Genomic DNA, 19,649 nt, shown 5'->3' on the forward strand with positions numbered 1-19,649 from the left:
AGACATGCCACAGACATTTTCAAAGAGCCTGTTAGATCTAGAGTCATTACTCCAAGAGTTGACAAGAAATATAAGGCGGCCCCTACAGACCCTACATATATTTGGTCACAGTTATCCCCTGACTGTATTGTTGTAAGCACGGCATGGAAACATGCTAATAGTCAATCAATGGAGATGCACCTCCCCCTGACAAAGAAAAGTTAAAAACTAAATGCCGCATTAAAACAAGTAACTGTACGAGCAGCCAATCATTGGTGTATTGCCAAGTCACAGGTACTCCTAGCATGCTATGATAGGGCTCACTGGCATGAAATAGAAGACCTCCATCAGTATCTCCAGAGGAGCATCACAAAAGGGGCAAATAAATACTTACTGAGGGCCAAACTATTTCAAATAACGCCATTAGGTGTGCCACTGATGCAGCTGATACTGCCCCACGTGGTATTAATACCAGCATAATTGTTAAGACATGCTTAGCTCAGATGTTCAGATTTTATACCTGAAATCCAACAGGCAGTCCTAAACATGCCTTTTAACAAAGAACATCTGTTTGGCCAGGAGGTGGACACCTCTATTAAAAAACTAAAAAAGGATTCAGAAACAGCAAAGGCTATGGGGGACCTACTCACTACACCACAAAGGGGTAATTTTCGTTGCCAACAATTCGAGGGAGCTTTCAAACCCTCATCTAATGAACCGTCAACCTCACAAGCTAATCAAGGCATCCATTTCTACCATAGGGGTTCCCTTAGAGGGTCATATAGAGTTGCAAACAATAAAGGCAGAGGTAAGGTGTCCTCCTCCTCCTCCGGATCCACCTCTAATACATGCCAGTGACAACCTACACCTTCCACAAACTCACACCTCTCCAGTAGAGGATGATTAATGCAATTTTATGTACAATGGTCCAATATCACCACAGACCAGTGGGTTCTATCAATTATCCGACATGGTTACTCTCTAAAACTCATTTCTACCCCTCCACATATACCCCCTCACACTCACAGGCTTTCACAAGACCATCTTGCTTTTCTAAAAGAAGAGGTACGGTCCCTTCTTCTCAAAGGAGCTATAGTGCCAGTTCCCCTCTCACAACAAGGTCTAGGAGTAAATTCCTTACACTTCTTTATACTAAAGAAGGATGGGTCACTAAGGCCAATTCTGGATCTCAAACTACTCTCCAGGATGTCCCTCCCTTATTACAATATGGCAACTTAATCACAGCTCTAGATCTAAAGGACGTATACTTTCACATTCCCATTCACTCAGCACACCACAAATATCTAAGATTTGACATTGCGGGGAAACATTATCAATTCAAAGTCTTACTATTCCTGGGTCTTCACAAAGTGTTTTGCAGTGGTTGCGGCATTTCTCAGAAGGCAACACATATATGTATTCCCCTTCTTGGACGATTGGCTCATCAAAGCCAGTACCATCCAGCAGTGTCAGAGTCATACTCAAACCACAGTAGACCTTCTCCACACTCTAGGGTTTACAATCAACTGTCTCAAATCTCACCTTCAACCTCTACCTATTTGGGAGCATTCCTCAATATTCAGGCTGCTTTTGCATATCCAAAACATGCTCGAATTCAAGCTTTTCAGACTTTCCTTTAACAGCTACAACAAAACCAATCTTGCACAGTAAGAACAGTGATGCAGTTATTAGGGATGATGGTGTCATGTATTTTCATTGTTCCCCATGCCAGACTACGCAAGCACCTCTTGCAACGGGTCTATCTCGTCAGTGGTCTCAGTCACAGGGTCATCTTCAGGATATAGTGTTGTTGGACCACCAGACTCAGTGCTCTCTGCAATGGGGGAATCCCACCAACCTTTCCAAGGGGCGGCCCTTTCAAGACCCTGTACATCAGATCACTTTGACTATGGATGCATCACAGACAGGTTGGGGAGCACATCTCAACAACCTCACAGTACAAGGATTATGGGATCCAGTTCAACAAACTTCTCACATCAACTATTTGGAGTTACAGTCAGTCTTTCTAGCACTCAAAGGTTTCTATTTCAATTCTCCCACAGAGTGGTTCTAGTCCGCGCAGACAACATGACAACCATGTATTTTCTGCAGAAAGAGGGCCGGGCCAAGGTCTTCTCAGCTGTCCCTACTTGCACAGACAATTTGGAAATGGGCAATTCACCACCACGTTCACTTACTGGCTGATTATCTCCCACGGATGGACAACCAATTTGCAGACCTCCTCAGCAGGATGTAGCAACAAGTCCACGAATGGGAACTTCACCCCGAAGTACTTCATCAGTACTTTCAAAGGTGGGGGACACCAGAAATTGATCTCTTCACCACTGCAGAAAATTAAAAAATGCCAAAACTTTCCCTCCAGATACCCACACCCTGAGTTCAAGGGCAATGCTCTATGGATGAACTGGGATATTTGCTTACGCTTTTCCACAGCTCCCATTCATTCTGTCTCTAATTCACAAAATGGTGCAAACATCTCTCACCATAATCCTTGTAGCTCCCAAATGGGCACGTCGACCTAGGTTCACACCCCTGCTGGATCTGTCGGTGGTTCCTCACCAGAAACTCCCCAACAGGCCGAACCTTCTCACTCAAAGTCAAAGTCAAATCAGACACCCTGATTCCAAGACACTCAATCTTGCGATATGGCCCTGGGGTCATAGAATTTGGTTACTTGAATCTCCAGTTTTAAGGAAGCCTGTAAACCTACAACTAGACAGTGTTGTGCTGCAAAATGGAAGTGTTTTTTTGCTATTGTCAACCTAAACACATTAACCCATTCAAAGTCTCAGTTCAGGACATTGTTACTTGTTTTATTTACAAAAAGCACACTTAGCATACTTATTTATTACACTTCATTTAGCAGCTATAGCTGCTTACCTTCAGAACAGATAACATACCTCTTTAATCAGGATTCCTGTTTTTAAAGCTCAATCCCAACATGGAACCTAATTGTTGCCCTCACTAGAATCATGGGTCCACCTTTTGAGCCTATGCATTCATGTTATTTGCAGTTCCTTTCTTGGAAGGTAGCCTTCTTGGTAGCTATCGCTTCTTTAAGATGTGTAAGTGAAATACAGGCTCTACCTTTAGAAGAACTATTCTTTCAGTTATATAATGCTAAAGTAGTTCTTAGGACAAATCCAAAATTCCTTCCAAAAGTAGTTTAACCATTTCATATTAATCAGTCAACTGAGTTAGCTGTTTTTTCCCACAACCAGACAACCAGACTCAGTTCCAGATAGAGCTCTTCACACACTTGACGTTAAGGGAGCTCTTCTGTATTATATTGACAGAATTAAGCAGTTTAGGAAATCCAAACAACTTTTTATAGTGTTCTCCATGCCTCACAAAAGCAATCCCACTTCAAAAAACGTTATAGCCAGATGGATGGTCAAGTGTATTCAAACTTTTTAACTTAAAGCTAAAAGACTGTTGCCTACTACTCCTTGGGCACATTCTACTAGAAAAAAAGGTGCCTCTATAACTTACCTAGGTAACATTCCAATAGCTGACATTTGCAAAGCTGGTACTTGAACTATACCGCATACATTTATTAAACACTATTGTGTAGATGTTTTAGCACAGCAACACACTAATGTTGGTTAAGCTGTGCTTAAGTCACTGTTTCAAGCCACTCCGAAATCCCACAGGCTAGCCACCGCTTTATTGGAGGGGACTGCTTTACAGTCTGTGCAAAGCGTGCGTATCTACAGCCACACATGCCATTGAACCGAAAATGCTACTTAACCAGTAGCCATCTGTTCGTGGCATGTAGTGTTTTAAATTCACATGCGCCTTCCCTCCTCACCGGAAGCCTGTGGTCATTGTAGTAGCATCCTTATACACATTTTGTATATATGTAAATACATTACATGGACATTTCTTTCTCTTGCTCTCTATATATTCTCCTTACCTCACCCGCCTGCGGAAAAATTATCTAACAATGACCGAAAGAAGGAGTCACTGGATCTCGTGACTCAAGAAGATTCTTCTAACAAAACAACTTTACAACACTCCCGACCGAACACTAGATGGCAAAGCATGTGAATCTACAGCACTACATGCCATGAACAGATGTCTACTGGGTAAGTAACATTTTCCTTATAGTCCTGTAGGGCACATGCCTAAAATCCAGGTCCTACATAGTTGAAGCTGGTGACGTTGAATAACACTCAGCAGTATTTTCATCAAACGTTTTCTCTTGCTCTGTTGGGGACTATGTTTGTAGCAAGGTGATATTAGTGCAACCTAGGGCAGCCTGGAGGAGGACTTTAATCTGTGGCACTGGACAGAGGTAAAAAACTGGGATAATTGGGCAAGGCTGAGAGGATGTCAAGAGCAGCCTTTGTCTCCTTGATAGCAGTTTGGTCGAGTAAGAGTGCTACCTTGAGGTGATGTCCAAGGAGCCTACTAAACCCCAGTCTTGTGCTTTGGCAGAGGGCAAAGAACCTGGGATTCTCTGTAGTTTTGACAGCAGCTTGTTGGGACTCCTAACCAACTTGAACAGTGCCGATCACCAGAATAGATGGCAGCCTGGAGTTATAACTAGCTAATGAGAGTAGAAGGGTCTCCTAGTAAAACAGACTAGAGATTCAGCAGTTGGTGACACAAAGCACAGCCACCAAAGAGACTCCCTACTCCTTGATCATCTCTTTATAGAATGGGATAGCTGTGTTAGGGAGATGGGATGATTCAGTGAAACTGAGCTTGCGTAGAGCTCTGTGAAGGAATGATGTATTACTCTGGACTTGTTTTGAAGAACATTCACAATGAAAATACATACATTTGTATGTGCATACAGGGACTTTTGAACAGTACTCCATATCTGTTGGTATGTCCAGGTGTCATTTGCATTTTGCGTCCGCCCACCACAGCGAAAAGCATGGAACAGTGTGTCAGCCCTTTTAACTATTGACTGTGTTGCTGTGTGAGTGACAGCATTTTGCCTGATCGGATATGCACAGCTGCCAGTTAAGGACTGGGCTTCAGTGCCAGTGCTAGTGTGCCTGGGCCTCTGTACCACTCTATTTATTTTATATTTTCCACTTTTGTTTAGCATATTGCTTATATTTGCACAAAAATGAATAAATAAAACTATTGCAGGCTTGCCAAGAACAGGCCTTTTAGCTTTACAAATGCTTGGTTTCTGCAATTGAGATAATTTCAAAGAATATACAGAGCCCACCAAGCACCATGTCCTTGGGAAGTGGGAGCTGAGAAATAGATTTGATCCTTTTTCTAACATTTGTTTTTGTTTTTTCTTGTGCTCAAGGCCTTCTGGCAGCCTCCTTGCATCTACACAGAGTAAACCCAACAAGCACAATGTGGTGTTCATGGAAAAGAATGGGCTTCTACACGGAGAGTTTACACTTCCCTTTCAGAAAGGGCAAGTAAAGGTAGGTGAAGGATTCTTGACAAGAAATGTAGGGCATGGTGTATTGTTATAGCATTCTGCTTGTGAGCAATTATGGTGTAGGTGTTGGTCAAATAATGCATGGCATGAATAATTATAATTGTTATAAAAATAAACTCTTGGTTGCTATCTGTAATTTTTGTCTCAAGGAATGTAAATAGCTTCCTGTTTAAGTTAGTATGCACATTTCATGCTAGTCTTCTCGCAAACAATCCTTTTTCAATTATTTTTTGTTTTAGGTGTACATATTGATAAAATGACTGTTCGTCATTTAGCTGGTAATCAACTTACCTGTTTTGCCTGCACCTTAATAACTTTCAGTGAAAAAGGCACATTTGTGCACAGGGAGCAGAAAATCATTAATCTTGTTGGTCTTGATAGACCATATTTATAGGTCTTGACTGTTTGTGTCAATTTGAACCTGAAAAGCCTTTTGATGTCCTCTGTAGAATGCAGTGCGTTCATGTAAGCTGGCTTTCATGTCAGCTTTGTAAGGTTACAAAATGAACATCTTCTGTCCTCGTAAATCTCTTGTGTTACTTATACTAAGCTACTGCAAACAGTTTTGCAAAAACGTCTTGTAAATTGTTGCAACATGCATTTGTGGGTTTTTTATGCATTACTCTACAAATAAAACAGTAGTTCATTGGTGTGATATAGAACCAGACCAAAGACTGCTTTCATCACAGATCTAGGAATCCTCTGAGGTAGCATTCTTATGAACGTACATAAGACTAAACCTAATTGGGAAGTTGTCATCTTAAACATAAAATTGGTATGAACGTTATTGTATGAATACATTAGATGCTGGGACAAACGTTTTCTGTGTGGCTCGGGAAAGCTGTCCCACCCAACTCTATATGTTTTTTCCTTTAGTCTGCCCTGTGTAAGTGTCGCCTTGTGTATGCCACAATCAAAAAGTGCACTGCAGACTCTCAACATGTTATTTCTGTGTTTTTCGTCAGCAGAGACTAACTATGCTGACAGAGGACAGCCCTAAGTGAACCCTCAGTCTAGGGGAAAGTGGCTAGTGCCCTTTCACCCTATCCTGAAAGGAGACTGATGGTAATGATAGTGAAATAATAGTCCTGGGAGATAGATGTTTTTATCTTTTGAGCGACCGCTGACTGGCTCTGTTCAGTGTCCCATAACTAAAGGGCATTGCATACCCTCTTGTGTGAAGTGTTGATGGCATGTGTGTATTGTACAGAGCACCAGGCAAACAGTAAGTGTTGGACCTGACAGCCTTAGGGTGGGCTTCTCCCAAAACTTTTGCCTGTTTGCCTCACATTTTTCACTGATTTATTTTTGATGGCCTTAGGACTCTGAGCACTTTACCACGGCTGACCAGTGCTAAAGGGCTCTCTCCCCTAAACATGGTTTGAGTGGGACATCCACAATTGGTATACTTAATTTACTTAGTCCATAGTAAAGTGCACTTCATGCGCCTAGGGCCTGTACATTAAATGCTACTAGTGGGAGTGCAGCACTGGCTGTACCACCCCCTCAAGTAGCCCTTAAGCATGTCTCAGGCCTGCTATTGCAGAGCCTGTATGTGCTGTTACTCTGCCGTGTTGACTTGGCATTTAAAACTTCTTGGCAAGCCTTAAACTACCCTTTTATTATATATGTCACCACTAAAGTAGGCTCTAGGTAGTCCAAAGGGCAGGATGCTAATCATTTAAAAGGCAAGACCTTGTCCTTTTAAGTTTTCCATGTTCTGGTAGTGAAAAACTCCCAAATTAGTTTTTTACTACTGAGAGGCCTACCACTCTTATCGGTTAAGACTGGGGATTCCTTATTACATTTAATAAGCTGTAATTCCTAATTGAGAAAGCGTAGATATGTCATGTTTAGTACCTATGGAATTGTAATAATAAATCCTTTGTAATGGTAAAGTTTGATTTATTGTTACAATTTTGAAAATGCTGCCTAGAAAAATGGCATTTTCCTGCTCTTAGCCTTGTGTGCCTGCAGCCTCTCTCCAGTACATGTCTGGGCTGGGTGACAGCTGCCCTCTGCACATTCCCTCCTGACAGCCACACACAAGGGGAGCTCAGGTGTGACTGATGGGCCATCAACAACCTGATGGCCCACCCTGAACTGGAAGGGTAGGAGGAGTTAACACTTATACATGAATAGGCAGTGTCCTGCTTCTACACAAAATGCTGCATAACCTCCTGTAGTGAGTCTGGAGCCAGAGCAGGAAGAAAGGACCTCTATGCTCTTTAGTGTCCCTTCCTTGAAGTTACTCCCACTTCAAAGGCACGGCTTGTATAACTACTGGACCTCTGACCATAATAAATCAATACACTACTGGACATTTGAAGAACTCTGAAAGGAAAAAGGATTGCTCTGCTGTTACAAGGACTGCCACTCTGGACTGCTTCTCTGGAAGAACTTATTTTCTAATGTGCTGCCCTCTGCTCTGATGAGGAAGGACTGGACCCTTCTCACTTGAACCCAGAGGGACTCCAAGATCTTGCTGGCTTGCCTCCTGTTTTTCTGAAGTCTCAAGGACAAAAGAGACTTCCAACTCATCATCAACAGCACTTGGACTTTGCTTGCTGCAAGTCTTGCCCTGCCAAGTGTTGCCTGGCCAGTCGTGGGCCTTTGGAAGTGGGTATAAAGTGCTGCAACTGCTAAAACCAGCGCATCAATGCCGTTGCACCAATTATAACCGACCCACTGGCTGCTGTGAGATGTGGATCGACACATCACTGCTGTTGCAGGGATTGGACCAGTACATTGCACTTGGGACCACTACATTGCTTCCGAAACCACCGCTTCGGAAACAGTGCATCGCCACCACTTGATGGAGAAGAACGACCATCATCCTCTCCAGCTTGGATTAACCCAGCACATCACATTTGAAACCGTCAAACTCGCAACCAGCACTTCGCTCTACGGTAAGGCCACAGTTGCGTGGAGGGATACGGCTGAATACCCAACTGCGTTGGGATCATTGATGCTTCTTGTGCCTCACCAAGGATTAGGGAACTTTCGCTCATCGGAACCTGTGTGGGCCTGGTAGCCAGCCTGAACGCTTGACTTTGTCCTGGTCCATCACTACCAGATATCCCAATAGGCGCTTATTGCTTTTAAGAACTGTTTTCGCATTTATTCTGCAAAAGCTCATATGTCACTTTCTACTTATTGGATTTTTGTTGTCGTGGTCTTGTTTTATTTATAAAAATATTATGTACTACTCTAAGTTAGTGTAGTCTTTTTTTGATGTTTTCACTGTGTTACCAGGGGGTGAGCACAGGTTCATTTAGGGTGTGTATCTGACTTACCCTGACTAGGATTGTGGTTTCTGCTTGGACAGGGTGCATTCCTCTGCCAACCAGAAACCCAATTTCTAATAGTAAGGTTGCTTGCTTTTAGCATTTTTTCTGGCAACTCTGTCACACTGATTACAAGAATATTTGTATACAGAGTAGAAGACTCAATAAGACCTAAAGATTCCATCGAGATAAGGGCAGAGTATAGAGCAGAGTGCTGTTGCAGTCTAGGTGAAGGAAGCACCTTCGATTTAAGTTGAGATTGGCCGGATTCACAGTTAAGCCCACTGAGGACAACTGAGGTTTGCCTCAGTCCGGGACCTTTAGGAATACCCGCATTCTAATGGGGTATGAGGAAAACCAGGAAGTAGTCTTGGATGATGCAAGCAATGCAGAAACTTGGTGGCAGTAGATGTACAGAGAAACATGGAGAAGAGAATGACGCCAACAGATGACACAATAGCCGTGGCTAAATCCTGTAAGTGTTAGATAGTTCTTGGGCAGGAGGAAACTAAACATGGACCCACTGATGAAGGGGCCATGCAGAGTAAACCTACTTGTTAAGGACCATTGAACTACTGCATACTTTTTGGCCATTTTAATGAGAAGGGACTTTTGGCTTATGCTTCACAGTTCACTTTCATACCCAGAATATAATGCTAGGAATAGGCTGGAGGCAAGCTGCGAGCTTGTAGAAACAATTTGGTTCCAGCACCATAGAGCAAATAACATATTTGAAAAATTAGCACAGAGTTCTGGAAGACAGAACCTGTTGTTAAAAGGAACCATACAGCAAGATTCATGATTTGGCATGCTTTGTGCTATTTCTCACTGCAAGAGGATCCAGCTTTGTGAATGAGCTTTTTCTAACTACAGGCTGCCTACTTACTTGAGCATCACAGCAAAGGGAAAAAAAGAACCGTCTATTTAATATATGCTTTCTCTCCTACCTAGAAAAGATTGACCTCCGCTATGGTAGCCCAGATGAAGTATTTGCTACTAATGGTTACGTACAAGAGAGAGTTGTCACTGAGGGATATTTGGATATTTTCTTTCAAAATATCAAAGGTAAAGTTTGCTAGGTATGCACAGATCTAGATAAATGCTAGCAGGCAACTCATAGAGAAACAAGCAAGCTGGCAGGAATAGTTGGATAAATGTACTATCAACCAAGAACAACTATGAGGCTAGGTGGAGCTCTTCAACTCCTTATGATAAATGTGTTACAAAGGTTAATGTTACATAGAAGTATAGGAGTGCCATCGGGCCCCACAGGGTCAGAAGGGTCCTCCTCAGGTTTTGCACCATCGGCTTTGGCCTTGGCTCCAGGGAGCACCCATGGAGCCTGTCACGGGCCGACCGAGACGGCGTCGACCCCACAGTACCCCAGGGGCACTGTTGCTTCCGGTCTGCCTGGCCCAACGCCCTCCAATCCAGAACAACATCCGGGTGATGATGGGATTTGTAAATCCCTCCTCGACGTGACCCGGGAAGCGACAGCACCAGGAAGAACACCGCGAGAAGCAGCAAGAGGAGGAACGCGAGGAACAACCGGAGAGGTCGGACGTACTATCCGAATTCACACCAGCACGACAGACTCCTGGCCCTGCAAGTGGCACACAACGATGGCGGGGTGTTCCCCGATACAGACACCGGAGGATCAGGAGGCGGCAACACCAGAAATCCAGACACGCTCTGGGGAGAGCGTGACTTTGGCAGGTACGAGGACACGGGTCTAACCTATTCTTGCAGTACGAGTGGGAGGCAGGGGGGTACAGGCCGGTTACATACTTTACGCCAGTATAGACTTAGTGATATTGGGATTTTGTTTTGTTTTTTGTTGTTTTTCTTTCTTCCCTTCTTCGTTTTAAACGGGAAAAGAGATTCGGTTTGCTACAGAAGCGGCATCACAGAACGTTATCGTAACAAAACTAACAAAAGAAAAGGAAAAAAAGACAGAAGAATGTCTGAGCTTTAGTTTATTCGTTTGATTAATTTTTTTGTTTTTCACTAAGGATAACTGAAAAAAATCCAAAACTGCTTAGTTTGTTTGTTGTTGTTATGAACCCTGCGAACAACAGTGACTAGAAAAGGAGAGATACCTCAGAGACAGGGAGAGAAACCGAGACAAAACAATCTCAGAAGATTAGAAGATAGCCAAGACGACACTAAGAACAGATAGACCCAGAAAGAGAGAGAGAGAAAAGAGGAAAACTCAGAAGAATAGAAGATAGCCAAGACAAAAGTAAAAAAAAACACAGACCCAGAGAAGGAGAGCAGAATCAGAAGAAAAGAACAGTAGACAATAAAGGAGATCAGAGAAAAGAGAAAACAGTTTAGAGAAAAAAAAGAAAACTGAAAGAAACTTACCAGTCCACTCACAGCTGTCTTTATCTGCTTCTTTTCCACAAACGCCTCGTGAGACCCCATCTGGAAGGAAGAAGCAGAAGAAGATGAACACCCTGTGAACCCAGAAGGCAGAACAAAGAAACAAACAAAACCATAAACTATGCAATATTAGTACCAATTAATAAAGACAAATTCACAGTAAACAGCTGACTGCGAGTCGTCCTTGCGTTATCCCTTCAATGCTTCCGACCCGGGACATCCTGTTTGGGGTCAAGGGCAACAAGGTTTTATGTTTACTTTGTCCTTGGGACAAGTAGGCCCAACCCTCTGCAGCACAAACCCTTTGGCTGCCTGTTTACAGAGAGTGAAACTCTCTGCAGTTGAGGTAATGTGTTTCCAAAAGACAATGCTGTTCGAACTTGTATTTATGGTTCATTATTTGAAAGCCTTCATTATTAGGGTAAGTGCTGTAAATAAATGTTTTAAGGTCACACTTCACTACTGACGTTGGTTCCAGTACAAAAAAAACAAACATGTATACACATTTTTGAAAAGTTTAGGCTATGAGGCTAAGTATAATGCTCCCAGAATGCTCTCTGATTAGATGCAAATGAAGTGTCATTTAGTAAAATGTGTTGATGCATGCTAGTATTTCCCAAAAATATTTCTAATGGAAAATCAGTGTAACCATTTTCAACACGATTATAGGAAGCATGAAAATAAACAAACACTGACAAAGCCAACTGATCTGACATATTTTTATAAGTCTTTTAGTTTCATCAATGCGTGTCTTATTTTGACATGGCTTTTGTAACACTTTATTGTTGTGGGAGCTACCAGGCCCTCAACATTGTAACAAACACTGGCAAAAAAAACCCCAAAAGTTTTTGAACTCTAAAAGCACACGTTGCCACCAGTGGCATAACAAAGGCCCCGCAGCCGCCCTCCAGGGGGCCCCTTCAGCACAGCACCTGCCCTGAGTGAGTCTGGAGAGGGGGCTCCTCCATGTCCTTTGCAAAGGGGCACCCTCCAGTTTCGCTACGTCACTGATTGCCACTGTAGTTCCTGACACTGAACAAAACTACTTTGTGTGCCAATATGCTCCGTGTAGAAGAGCAGAATGCGATCACTCACAGTAAAGCCAGCCGAAAGAGAGAGAAATAGAAGTTTAATAAAAACAAAATGTCTTTGTTAACACTAGACATAATTAGGGACCAAGACCCACATGTAGGTAGCTTTTTGCATGTCGCAAACTGCGACTTTAGCAGTTTGCGACGTGCAAAAAGCACATTGCGATGCACAAACCCCGTTTTGCGATTCGGTAACCTGGTTACTGAATCGCAAAACGGGCTTGCGACTCGCAATTAGGAAGGGGTGTTCCCTTCCTAATTGCAACTCGAAGTGCAATTTAGGATTGTTTTGTGACCGTGAACGCGGGCGCAAACCAATCGCAGTTTGCACCCATTTCAAATGGGTGCTAACACTTTCGCTAAACCATTGTGAATGTCACTGTAAACATTTTTTCAGACCGGGCAGTGGTCCTGCGGACCACTGCCTGCTCTGAAAAAATGAAACGAAAACGTTTCATTTTTCGTTTTTGTAATGCATCTCGTTTTCCTTTAAGGAAAACGGGCTGCATTACAAAAAAAATTAAAAATGCTTTATTGAAAAGCAGTCACAGACATGGTGGTCTGCTGTCTCCAGCAGGACACCATCCCTGTGAGGGCCACCATTCGCAAGGGGGTCGCAAATTGCGACCCACCTCATGATTATTCATGAGGTGGGCTTTTGCGAAGCCCTTGCGAATCACAGATGGTTTCAGGGACACCATCCTACATTCGGATTTGCGACTCGCCAATTGCGAGTCGCTCTGACTCGCAATTTGCGGGTCGCAAATCTGAACCTACCTACATGTGGCCCCCAAATTCTTAAAGAAAGTCACAAAAGTGCACCCATGGTATATGTCGTACCCCTATAAAATATTTGTGAACTGTATTTTAGCATGGGTAAATACGATGTGTAGATTTGCTCATGTGAAAATCTATTGAGCATTTGCAAGTTCATTTTCCCTCCAGCCACTTTCTTCCCAACCCTGGAAGAAGTTCTAATTCTGCCATTGTCAGGAGTAAATGTCCAACCTTTCTTATTATGGGAAAATATTAGAGAGAAGCTGGTGAAAATCTTTAAAACATGCAGGTTAGTAGGTTTGCAGACTCAAAGGCATTCCAACCCTGGAACTATTGCTTACTGCTTCCTCCAGCCCCAGTATGCAGATCTGCAGAAAGGTGGCAAAATAAGGAAATTGCTACAGTAGGGATTGAAACTGCAAGCCCTACTATGGTAGTAGCCCTGGCATAATCAGAGAGGCTATTATCAGAGCTCTTACATAATGAGATCGCTGCCATAATTTGTCGCCACACTACATGGCACCAAAGGGACAAGTAGATCTTTTTACAGGACAAGTAGATTTGAGAAGCAACTTGTCCCCTGGACAAGTAGATATTTTAATAAATTCCACACCCCTGGGGTATGGTGATGATTGGGAGGGCTTGGCGGACCCTCTAGAATACCAGCTTCAAGATCCTATGGACTAATGTGTGGACCTGGGTGAAACCAGTGGTCTGGATACATACCCAGAAACTGGCATGCTTTCTCCCCTTACTAGCTACGGAGGAGGTAGTGTCCTATTCCATAGTGGAGCGGCTGAGTTCCTGGACCTTGAGCTGCCTTTGGTGGATGTCAGGGCTGACCTCTTGACAGAGGTGGTTCAGCCTGGGGCTTCATCCTCTGAACCTCTTTTGCCCTTTAATGAAGCCCTTACTGATGTCCTGCTGGGTACCAGGTCCAAACCCAGTAAAGGGGCACCTGTGACCAGGACTATTACCCACTGCCATAGCCCTGCTCCAACTGATACAGCATTCCTGACTCAACACCCCACCCCTGATAGCTTGGTTATCCAAGCCTCTACATCCCAGGGCACGTTCCTTTCCGCTCCCCTGGATAGGGAATCGAAGAGGCTGAGCCAACTTGGGAAGAAGATGTTTTCTTCCCCCAGCCTGGCATTGCAGTCCGTGAACATTTCATGCCTTTTGGGCTGTTATTCCCACACGCTGTGGGGTACGGTTGCCCAAGTACTGCCACAGGTCCCTGAGGAGGCCCGGGCTGTACTTTCTCAAGCTGTTGCTGGTGGGAGGGACACAGCAAAGTTCACGATCCAATGTGGATTGGACACAGCCGAATCACTGGGCAGAACGGTTGCATTGACGTTGGCCCTGAGGTGCCATGCCTGTTTGTGGATGTCTGGGTTTTTGAGGGACGTCCAATCTGGCACATAGGAGGGTGGCAATGGCCTGGTAGTTTACCACGGGGCCCAGACTAAGCACATGGGGGGCAGATGTTACACGCTGGGCTGGGACATAGGAGTGGGCCCTCCAGAGGGATGAGAAACAGACCGAAAGCCCCCTTGTGGGCGGAAGTGGTGGGAACGTTGGAAATGCTTGAGGCCACCCTACACCAACTTGCCAATGGACAACAGGATCAGGGAAGCTAAGATCGCAATTGTGCCGGACACCTGGGACTCCCAGATGAGGGCATGAGAAGCATGAGGGCCTATTGGCCCTTCTGCCCCATGCCCCCTCCCACTCCCCTGGCTGAGCCCCTCTCACCAAGGGACACACCTGCAGACCACGTAGTCTGGACACACCAATGGGCAAGTTGTATTTTTTTTAAATATGTTAAGATTGTTCACTTCAGCACTTGCATTAGTTGGGTACCTGAGAGCCTTGAGTTGAAGCTGGTGGTGTAAAGCCACTCGGCCTCCTGAACACACTGCACAAACCGGAGAACCATTGATAACTCATACTTTGATTGTTTGTTATATATACAGAGCAAGACGAGGGTTAATTAGCAGTGTGGGGTGCAAACTGAAGGACAACAGAGTATGGTGATTAAGTAATACCTGTAGGAACTTGTGACCTAGGAGACTTAAACAGTAAAGATAATGCTGTGACTATGATGATGTCCCAACCGAAATACCAGTAAATAAATATGTTGAGGGATGTCCAGTCTAACCTTATTGATATCCTTTGATGGCACTCGTGTCTTCAGAGAAAAAGGAGACTCCGCACTCGATCACTTCAAGAATTCTTGAGTTATGGCCAGGTCCTTGGGCCTTGCTGCTGCTCCTCACCACCCCCTAGTCTGCTTTTCGCCGCTTTCGTGGCACGCCAAAACTAGGGCCCTCAAAGGGGAGTCCCTGTCCCTAGAAATCAGCTTGCAGAGCGGGGAGGATGAGTGGGTCGGTAAGGAATCTGCAACTAGATATTGGGGGTTATTACAACCTTGGAGGAGGTGTTAATCCGTCCCAAAAGTGATGGTAAAGTGACGGATATACCACCAGCCGTATTACGAGTCCATTATATCCTATGGAACTCGTAATACGGCTGGTGGTATATCCGTCACATTTGGGACGGATTAACACCTCCTCCAAAGTTGTAATAACCCCCATTGTCTCTACCAGATAAGGCCTCCTGAAGGTAAGTAACTTGTCCATCTGATTGAGACATCTAGTTGTGGATTCCTTACCTTAAACTAGATACCCAAACATTACCATCCCTGGGGGTAGGTCTGCAAATTATAATCACACCAGCAAGTCCTGCAGGACCAAATGGGCAAAATGCCCATCCCTACATACCTGAACATCCAGGCAGAGATGCCCACGTTGCCGCCTGACAGATGTCCAGGACAGAAATTCAGCGTGCTATTGCAGTGGTTGCAGCTTTAGCTCTGGTAGAATGAGCATGCAAGACCTCAGGGGGTTGCTTCTTAGGCAGTCTACATTTTATTGCAGAGTACGACCCATCTGGAGATGGTTCACTTCTGCACTGCCCAAACTTTCTTTGCACCCACATAACCGACAAAGAGTTGATCATCAACCCTAAACTCTTTGTTACAATCAAGGTAGAACGCCAATAGTCTTTTTGGGTACAAAGAGCAGAGTCTCTCCTCTACTTAGAAGGATGTGGGGGTAAGTAAAATGTAGGCAAGGTGATGGACTGGCTTACACAGAAGGGCGTGACCACTTTAAGAAGAAAGGAGGCCAGTGTGTGAATCTATCTTTGTCAAGATAGATGAAAAGGTAGGATGGCTTAGATGACAATCCCTGCAGCTCACTCACCATGTGGATAGATGTAATGGCCATAAGGAAGGCTGTGTTCAAAGTGAGAAGCCTGAGATTAAAATTGTGGAGAGGCTTGAAAGGAGCGCACATCAGAAAAGCCAAAACCAAATTCAAATCCCGCTGAGGCACAGTGAATGGGAACGAAGGAACCATATGAGTAAGGCCTGTAAGGAACTTATTTACAATAGGTGATTTAAACAGAGAAGGCTAATCAAGCAGCCATATGAAAGCAGAGATTGCAGACAAATAACCTTTAAGAGTGCCCAAAGCAGGGCCCTGCTGGGTCAACAAATGTATAAACAAGAGAACCTCAGAGAGAGGGGCAGAGACGGGGTCAACAGACTTGCCTGTGCACCATGCCACAAATTTCTTCCAATGACAGGTGTACACCGTTTTAGTGGAGGGAAGAATGGCTGCCAACATAATGTTACAGACTGTGGGCAGAAGGTCAAAAGCTGTCAACTGCTGCTGCTCAATCTCCACGCAAGAAGGCGGAGATTGGAAAGGGTCGGGTGGAGAACCTTTCCCTGCTGCTGCAACAGAAGATCCTCCCGAAGAGGCAGTCCGATTGGAGGATCAATGGCCATGCTCAATAGCAAAGGATACCAGACTCTTTGTGCCCAGCCCAGAGCCACTAGGATTACTTGGGCCCAGTCATTCTTCATCTTCTTGAGAACTCTAGGTAGAAGTGGTATGGGCAGGAAGGCGTACAGGAGGCATGAGCTCCACTCGGGACAAAATGCGTCGCCGACCGAGTGCAGCCTTGGAAACTCCAACGCACAGTACAGCGGAAATTGCACATTCTCTGCGGAGGCGATCAGATCTTACCAAAGCTCTACCTCACTGCTGAAAGAGACCTTGCACCACCTCCAGATGGAGACACCATTCGTGAACGACCAAGCTGAGTTGGCTGAGTTTGTCCGCTCTGTTGTTCAGAGAGTCCACCACATGTTGAACCACCAGGGAAATGCCCTGTTGTTCCAGCCAAAAGGCGCAGAGTCTCTTGACAAAGGGCCCACGACCCCAACCCGCCCTGTTTCTTGTAGTACCACATGGCAGTGGTGTTGTCCATGACCACCTGCACTACCTTCCCTTAGAGAGAGGGAAGGAATGCTTTCAGTGCTAGTCTGATAAACCGGAGCTCCAACAGGTTAATGTGGAGTCTCCGCCAGAGACCAGATGCCTCTGATCCCTACATCTCCCAGGTGGCCACTCCATCCCAGGAGTGATGCATTTGTCACTATTGTCCAATCTGGTTGGAGAAGGGAGAAGGATCTGCCTCTGACCCAACTGCGATTTGTTAACCACCACTGCAGATATCACGCAGTTCCCTCCGAGATATGGACCATGTTGGAAAGATTAACCTAATGCTGGAAGCCTACTGCAAGCCAACGCTACCATCCAGTCTCCTGGGTCCAGGGCAAATAGAACCTGAGCCAGTGTGAGCATTCTGAACTTCTCCTTCTTGAGGAAGAGATTAAGGGACTGAAGGTCAAGGATAGGGTGAAGGCCCTTGTCCTTTTTGGGCACCACAAAGTAGTGGGAAAAACAACCACAATCTACTTCTGGCACAGGGACCCTATCTATGGCTCTTGGCCAAGAAAGCCATAACCTCCTTGAGTAGAAAAGTCAAGTTATCCTCAGTCATCCGAACGTAAGGTGGCGGCATGGGTGGAGGGGTAGACTCGAAGAGGAGGGACTAGCCCCTTCGGACTATCTGCAAAACCCACTTGCCTGATGTGATGGACTGTCCGCGGAACAGCTGATGGTGAATCCTGCTTCCAACTGGTCCCTGGTGGGGAATCATCAGACTAGGAAGGTTTTGAGGCAGCTGCAATGGGGTGGGTGGACTGGCTAGACAGCTGGCTCCTTGATCCACGAGGATGGTGGATCCCACGTCCCCAGCCGCGCAGAGGCTGGGCAGCATGTGAGCCACGCTGGGTTAAAGGGGAACATACGTGGTCTTCCGGCATGGAAAGTTTTTAAAAGAAACTGACGTCAGCAAGCTGAGATGGCGCCTATATAGTACCTGCTACATCCTGTCTGACACGGATGCTGCTGCTATACGAGGAGCTGATTGATGCCACCAAGTGGTGTGCAGCCTACTGCTACAGAAAAATCTCCGGATCCAGACTGACGCCTGGGGAAAATTCTAAGGTAAGGAATCTGCAACTAGATATTGTGTCTACCAGATAAGGCTTTGCCGAAGGTAAGTAACTTGTCCTTTATTACCTGTATGGAGAGCTAAGTGATTGGTGGCCCTGATATCAAAGTGGTATATGACAATAACCTCAAAGGATGCTGCATGGCACTCTCTGACTGCCCTTGATCCACAGTAAAATCTTGACCCAAGCAGATCCACTGCAGAAGCTGTTACAGTGCTAACTAGTGGCAGGCAGGAACTCGTGCTGTGAAAACGATATCTGGATAAAGTTTGGCACATGGAAAAGATGACACTTCTTCAAGAACGTTAAGTGTCAACCTGAAAAAAGCTTTCCTGAAGAGAAGTTATTTTTTCTGTTCTCATTGAGTGAGCTTGAGTCCTATTTCATTATTCCAGAATTTCTTGAGATAATAGCTCTCGAGAAAGCGATTGCCAACTATCCATACATTTCTTAGGTCCAGCAGAACTAGCTTCACCTATTGGATACGAGCTATATTAAGAAACGTTCCAGACGCATTTATTTACATTAAACCCAAAAACAGATCTAAGGGCGAGATGTATCAAATGATTTTGCACTTGCAAACTGCGAAATCGGCCGTTTGCGAATGCAAAATCGTGGTCTGCAATGCATCAAAGGCATTCGCAGACCACAAAATGAAAATTGCAAAAATTGCGATTTTCTGCGTTGCGACCTGGATTTTGCGAATCGCAATTTGCGATTCGCAAAATCCAGGTCGCAAGGCAATTCTGCAAAAAATCGCAAATTGCGATTTTTCACAGAATGGTATTTTGCACATGCAAAATACCATTGTCTGCAACCAGGTGGTAACCTGGTGCAAAATAAAAAAATGCAGTAAAACTGCATTTTTAAATTTAATATGTAAAGCGCACATGCCCTTTTGGCATGTGTGTACTTTACATGGAAGAAAAAAAAAAAATTGGGGTGCAGGAGACAGGGCCTTAGGCCCCCAGCACCCTGGCCTTTTGCATTTCCCAAAATGCGATTTCTGTTTCAGAAATCGCAATTTAGGAAATGCAAAAAAATCGCAGCTATGGGCCAACAGGCCCATAGCTGCGAATGGGCCAGTATCGCAATTTGCGATTCGGTAATTGCATTTGCGATTTTTAAGAAATCGCAATTACCGAATCGCAAATGTGATACATGGCCCTTTGCGAGTCGGTAATTGCGATTTCTTAAAAATCGCAATTACCGAATCGCAATGGGCCAGATTCATATATCTGGCCCTAAATTTTGTC

At 44.7% G+C, this 19,649-nt stretch overlaps 1 protein-coding gene across 1 annotated transcript in view; it reads left to right on the top strand.

Annotated features, from left to right (window-relative positions):
- The window catches only part of ELP1 (elongator acetyltransferase complex subunit 1), an 886,544-nt gene that overhangs the window by 55,705 nt on the left and 811,190 nt on the right, over window positions 1-19,649 (top strand). The window contains exon 9 of the mRNA XM_069235684.1: window positions 5,276-5,399. Coding sequence (XP_069091785.1) covers window positions 5,276-5,399 — 124 coding nt within the window. The remainder of the gene's footprint in view (window positions 1-5,275; window positions 5,400-19,649) is intronic.

The sequence above is a fragment of the Pleurodeles waltl genome, chromosome 1_2 (assembly GCF_031143425.1).
Source record: "Pleurodeles waltl isolate 20211129_DDA chromosome 1_2, aPleWal1.hap1.20221129, whole genome shotgun sequence".
Taxonomy (NCBI): domain Eukaryota; kingdom Metazoa; phylum Chordata; class Amphibia; order Caudata; family Salamandridae; genus Pleurodeles; species Pleurodeles waltl.